This window comes from Microplitis demolitor, chromosome 9, assembly GCF_026212275.2.
Source record: "Microplitis demolitor isolate Queensland-Clemson2020A chromosome 9, iyMicDemo2.1a, whole genome shotgun sequence".
Lineage (NCBI taxonomy): Eukaryota > Metazoa > Arthropoda > Insecta > Hymenoptera > Braconidae > Microplitis > Microplitis demolitor.
Genome location: NC_068553.1, coordinates 2,654,041 through 2,660,868, shown reverse-complemented (window position 1 = coordinate 2,660,868; position 6,828 = coordinate 2,654,041). Strand labels below are relative to the sequence as shown.

At 29.7% G+C, this 6,828-nt stretch overlaps 1 protein-coding gene across 1 annotated transcript; it reads right to left on the bottom strand.

Moving 5' to 3' along the window:
* Positions 1 to 19: 19 nt before the first annotated feature.
* LOC103573413 (succinate dehydrogenase assembly factor 2, mitochondrial) lies at positions 20 to 4,186 on the bottom strand. Its single transcript, XM_008552493.3, has 3 exons — positions 3,980 to 4,186; positions 3,775 to 3,902; positions 20 to 458 (listed from the first exon to the last, which is right to left on the bottom strand). The coding sequence occupies exons 1-3, from the start codon at positions 4,010 to 4,012 to the stop codon at positions 185 to 187; spliced, it is 435 nt and encodes a 144-aa protein (XP_008550715.1). The 5' UTR covers positions 4,013 to 4,186; the 3' UTR covers positions 20 to 184.
* Positions 4,187 to 6,828: the final 2,642 nt, after the last annotated feature.

Genomic DNA, 6,828 nt, shown 5'->3' with positions numbered 1-6,828 from the left:
TCAAATCTATCCTTAGAAAATTATATGATAGGCATATATTTATTGAGCTCGAAAAATATATATAATAATTAAATATATAGTATATACATAATCTTATTCAGAATAAAATTTTCTACACAATTAAACAAAAATATTTATGTATATATTTATATTATTTTAAAGCTATTGACTATAAATACTAAAATTAATACAAATCAGGCTGAACAATTCGTGATTGACGATCATCATTGCGCACATGTGTTTTGAGTAAATCCATTATCTCGTGATTGAATTCAGCTGGTGTCGGTTTGAGACCTATTGCCCAGTAAAATAAATCCCAATCATTAGAAGGTAAATTTATCAATTGATCATAGAGTGCAAGTTGTTTGTCGTTAAAAGTTTCCAAGTATTTTTTTGCAAATGTACTCAACACGAGACCATTTTCCAACATTCCTCGTTTACGAGATTGATACAGTAACCTAGAAAAAACATTTTATACTTTAATATTTTTTTAGTATTTCAAATAATTTTTTATTTTATTTTTTTATGTTTAATATTCATAAGAGCTTTCAAAAATAAAAATCGTTTTTTTTTATGGTCTTCAAGCTAGAAAAATCCGCTGGAATATTATTATTATTATTATTATTATTATTATTATTATTATTATTATTATTATTATTATTATTGAATCGCGCACACAAGCATCCTGAATAGTAACATTTTGTAAGTTAATTTTTTTTTTTTGTTAACCGCGTAAGAAAAAATCGTTTTCAACAAATTCCAAAAAAAGTTTGACATTTCTCACCCGCTAATTCTTGTAAAAAAAATCGGTCTATGGGTTGACCCTGCGGTCCAGCCCCAAAACTTCCCGCTGTTTTCGACCTCAAAGAGCTCGAAAACATTAGTGTAGATATATTTTCGAGCTCTTCGAGCTCGAAAATGCTATCACATGCAGTAGTTTTTTTTACGATCTTTTCAAGCTCTAACAAATTACCTGTTATGCTGAAGTTTGAAAATTTAAGAATCGAAAATCATCAATGAAGAGGTTTTTAAAATTTAGTTCCTGATTATGTTCAGTAAAATAAGTGTATTGAGGCAGAAATCAATGTCAGGGATCAAAATCAAGATTTAAATAAGTTTTGACTCATGTAAGAAACAATAAAATATGAAATATCTGATAAAAATATTAAAAACTACGTTTTATCGATTTTTTTGTTGATAATATGATTTAAACTAAAAACCAAGTTCGATGACATTATATGATCAAAAGAAACCATAAAAAAGATAAGTTGGTATGATATCAGGCACATTTTAGTACTTTATATTATGATTTATCCGGAAAAAATAACATAAAATGTTATTTTTTTAACTTTTTAACGCCGATATCTTTTGAACTAATCAATCGATTTTGATAGTTGACGTGGCAATCGGCGCGTTTTATTGAATTCTAGAGCTGATTAAAATTTGAAATCGATCGTGGCAGTCGTTTCGAAAATATTTAGAAAAAACCGTTTTTCACCATTTCTTTCTCCCGCGATAACTCTCGAACGAATTATCCGATTTTGATGTTTGATGTGGCAATCGACACGTTTTATTGAGTACGAGAGCTGATTAGATTTTGAAGTTGATCGTATAAGTCGTTTTTAGAGAAATCAATAAAAAACTAAAAAAAAAATTTTTTTTTTTTCGTAATTCGCAAATATTTTCGAGTCTATTCGATCAAATAATCTGAAATTTCCAGGAAAATTGATGGCCAACAAGCTCTTTCGATTGCCACCTCAACCATCCAAATCGATTCATTAGTTCAAAAGTTACAAAGAGTTTACACACACACACACACACACACACACACACACACTCGGACATCATTCTGAAAATAGTCAGAATAGCTTCCTAGGACCTCAAAACGTCGACATCTGATGAAAACTCGATTTTCGAAAATCGGGGTGAAAACAATAACTTCCCGAAATTTTTGAAAATCGTCGATTTTCTTAGCGGGAAGTTAAAAAATAATCTTCAAAATAAAATAAAATTTCATGGTATGTTTTTGTGCACAATTTGATTCCCAACAAATTATTTCCAATAAAGTTTTTTCAAATTCCGCATTGTTTTCTAGTTATTTTCATTTTAATGTCAAGCTCTTTAAAAAAATAGTTCTCTGATCGATTTTAAGAGCTTGACATTAAAATGAAAATAATTAGAAAACAATGCGGAATTCGAAAAAACTTTTTAGGTAATAATTTGTAAGAAATGAAAACGTCTACGAAAAAGGTCCTATAATATTTTATGATAAGTCTGATAGTTTCGCAGGAAAAGTAAAAAGATCTCAGAATTTAATATAAATTCAACTTCAACTTCAAATAACTTATGAACAAATGGATTTATCAAAAAATGATAAGAGACTTTTTTTTGTAGAACATTAGATTCCCTATAAAAATCTGCCTGCTGATTTTTTCTATGATGCATCGTTAGCTGCTTATAAAAATCAGAAAACGAAAAAAAAATTTTTCCATGTTATCCTTATGGAAAATATAAAAGTGCAATGCGGAACCTCTTAATGTTAATATTTAGAGCTCTAATTTTCACAGGCGGCTTTTTATATCTAAATTAAACTTTTGAACCTGTTTGTGGAAAAAAAAAACAAAAATTTTATTATTTTTCGACTCACCCTACTATATATATATATGGGTGTTTCGTTTCCGGCAAAAGTATTTTCTTCGTTGCTCATCAAGCAAAATATTTTTTTTCATAAAAAACAATATTTTGCTTAATGAGCAACAAAAAAAATACTTTTGCCGGAAACGAAACACCTTAATATATATACACTTTAGCATGGATTTAATCATTCCAAGTTATATTTCTGAATCAGGGAAAACAAAACATAATTTATTTAGATATCTTTATTAGAGTGTATCAAAAAATCGACTTTTTTTTTTTTTTTAATTAATCAATCCGTTCAAAAGTTATCCGAGCTCGAAGTCAAGTTAGAGTAAATTTCAAGATCATTTCATTTTTCCGGCGAAACTATCGGACTTCTCATAAAATGTCATAGAATCTTTTTTGTAGACAATTTTATTTTGTACAAATTAGTATTGATTAATTTTTTTCGAACTCTACATTGTTTTCTAGTTATTTTCATTTTAATGCCAAGTTCTTAAAATCGATCAGAACACTATTTTTTTAGGAGCTTGGCATTAAAATGGAAATAACTAGAAAACAATGCAGAGTTCGAAAAAAATTGATCAATACTAATTTGCAAGAAATAAAATTGTCTACAAAAAAAATTCTATGACATTTTATGATAAGTCCGATAGTTTCGTCGGAAAAATAAAATGATCTCGAAATTTACTCTAACTTGACTTCGAGCTCGGATAACTTTTGAACAGATGGATTTATCAAAAAATGATATAAGACTTTTTTCGTAGAGCGTTTAATTCTCGACGAAATTATGTCTTAAACTTATCTGTTCAATAAGCCATCGCCGAGGTATAAAATTCCAAACTTAAATTTTTTTTTTCCCATGTCATTTAAATAGAAAATAGAAACTCGTGAATCGTAACCTTCAAATATTAATATTAAGGTCTCATATTTTAACAGGGTCTTTGTCTAGAGATACTCTGTCGATTTTTCAATGTTCTTCGAGAAAAAAAAGTCGATTTTTGGAAACACTCTAACCTTTATGATACTAATAAGATGACTTTTTAACATTCAAGCCGATCGGGATGGCGCAAGAATTCGCAATAAATTTTTTTATAGTTTTTGTATAAAAATACTTTTTCAAAATATGTATCTAACCTAGCTTTTTTCAGTTTGATATCTTCATTAAGACGAGGAACGTAGCTTGGAATTGCTGGTTCATGTCCCTCAGGATGATGAATATCAGAATTACATCTTACGCCCACAATTCTTAGTGATGGTCTAATCTACATAAGTTGTTAAATTTCATTTCAATTAATAAACAAATGAGTAAAGATATTAAATTAAAAATGTTTATAATTACCAATTGATTATAATTTTTAAAGACGTGATTCATAGTTCAATTAAGTAAATTCTTTTCTTTAAATTTTATTTATATTTTATATAATTTCTACTACGACTTAATTTTCACAGATATATATTTTAATTTTTATAATAACAAAAATCTAGGTATGAAAATATGACATATGTATAATAAATAAAGGAGATTTTTCATGTCGCGAACTATTAAAACTTGTACAAAATAACCAGAAGCATAATCCTTATATTGAACTCTGTCTGAAAACTAACTTACCCACTAGGTTTAAAAAGAAAACTTTAGAATAAATTATAGATGGCATTAAAATCCAAAAGTACCCTTATAGCCACTTTAGTTTGAAATTGACAATAATTTGATGTTGAAATTACCTGAAATTTGCTGCCTGAATTTGTCGTCAATTTAATAGCAAAAGTTATAAATAAAAATTTGTGGTTAATTTTGTTTCAATTTAAAGGTAATTTTTTACGAAAAAAAGTCGGAAATGTTCATTCTTACCGATTAGAAGCTAAGCAAATTTATATATGAAATTGTCTACAATTTCACGGTTAAGAAATACTTAACCATTTTTTGGATATCATTGCTGTTATATCCTCTTTTAGTGACCCTGATAGCCAAGTTGGCGAGAAACTGACGAGAAACTTGCAGCCGCAACTGGAACCAAGTTGATCGCCAACAGTTGGTACCTCCAATAGTTGATGGACATTTTCTGAGAAAGTTGGTGGCAAAAGTTGTAAATCCAAAAAGTTGACGATCACTTTCTGAGAAAGTTGGTGGCAAAAGTTGCTTGCAAAAGTTGGTGATCATAAGTTGACGGTAAGTTTACTTTCAATTTCCTCAGAAACTTGCATTCCAGTTGCGGCTCCATACTGCCGCCAACTTTCTGAGAAAGTTGGCGGTAACTTGTAGCCAAAAGTTGCAAAAGCTGAAGTTGTCGATAACTTGGTCGGAAACTAATGAATGACCAACTTTTTCTCGATCAACTCGTGTTATCAGGGGAGTATATATATATATATATATATAGTGAAGGAGTTTTTTCGCGGTTGATAAATGATCGGCTGAAGGTCGATTCGCCCGGGAATATTGAAATATTCGACTTCGAGAGCGCGATTTATTTATAAATGACACATAAATTAAATTGAATTATGTTGCAGGTTTTTTTAAATGAAAGAGATTAATAAACAACTAGGATTCAAGAAATCTGTATTCTATCAACCAGTTCACAAGTTACGTCTCGTCGACTCGACTTACAAGATATTTTTAATTTTAACTCCGGCAAAATCGGGTCTCTTTTGACCATCGGCTCCGTCCACTCCGCAGCTGTACTGTTATTCGACGTGGTCAAGGGTTTTTTCCAAGGTACGTTTTATGACTCCAAATTTGCCCTTTTGCCGACGTAGAGTATCCCAAGTTTATTGGGGTCTCTAATCAGCTTAATTATTTTTAGCTTAGATACTGCAGTTACAATATTTATTAATACTTCAAGTTTACAATAAAAACGCTTACGTCTAGTACAAATTCTATTCTTTAAATAAAAGGATAGGCTTGAAGAAAATAAGGTTCCCAAGACTGCGTGTTTTCCGAGATCTTACAATTTTATGATCTCGGAAAATAAAGAGTTACTTAAGTGACCAGGGCCTAGCTTAAATAAATGGTTTGGAAATTCCCAAAAATATAATAAGTGACAAATAAAAATAGGATAGGGCATGGAGACTAGAGTAGTCTGCATGATACAAACAAAATAATTGAAATTATTTAATTTCATATATATCCCAAGAACATCACAAAACATTGTAATAACATACTCTAATTATTGCATAGAACTTTTAATATGGCCTGATCATACCTGCCCGACCGGCGAAAGGATGACATACAGAGCTTTTAAAGATAACATTTTTTTGATCTGACATCCGAAATAGTTATCCCTAGATAACAGAAAGATATCAGAAAAGCCTCTTACGCGCCATCTGAGGATATCTTTAAGAGCTCATCGATTAGACGTCAGAAAGATAACATTTTTTAGAGATCTTAAAGAAATCAGTTTACGGAAATCATAATGTCAACACTTTTAGGTTTTTCATATCCATGATATATCCCAATTACAAATGGCTGAGAAACTTTGGGATGAATTTGCGCAAGAATGGGATAAAGTTGAATGGTCGAACTTTTAGCAATCGGCAGCCCATCGATATTAATATTAATGACAATCAAGTCCGGTAAAGTAGAATAATCAATAATTATCAATTGATCAGTCAAGGCATTTTTTAACACGTAATAAAAATATTGACCAGGATGAACTTCACGAGTTACTATCTGTGTTTCCGGTGTAAGTAAGATCCGAGAATCAAGCGGTAGATTACTGATTTCTTATTGATTCGATGTTTTTAACATTTTTAGGAGTTTATTCGCTGCTTCACGTGATATATTAAAATCAGTCACCCACTGAGCTAGTTTCGAAGATAAACTTGTTTCATTGATAGCTACCAAAAAGCATTCTTTTTTAATTGATTACAGATCGATAATATACGCGAGTCAGAATTGCCATTAGTTTCACTGTCAGAACTGTAATTACTTATTTCATTTTCATTAAGTTTTTCGCCATCAATATTATTGTCTGTATTAATATTTCTTTCATTATCAACATCATCCAATTCATCACAAGATATATTATTACTCACAAAGTATGAATTATTTTTTACTGTTTCACTTTCATCACTAGATGAATTTTCAAAATTATGTAATTTATTTAAAAAACAACGTATTCGTTTATTTTTTTGACCTTTACATAAATTTTAAAAATTTTTTCTGTTCGAGATTTTGCTATTGTATTTATAATA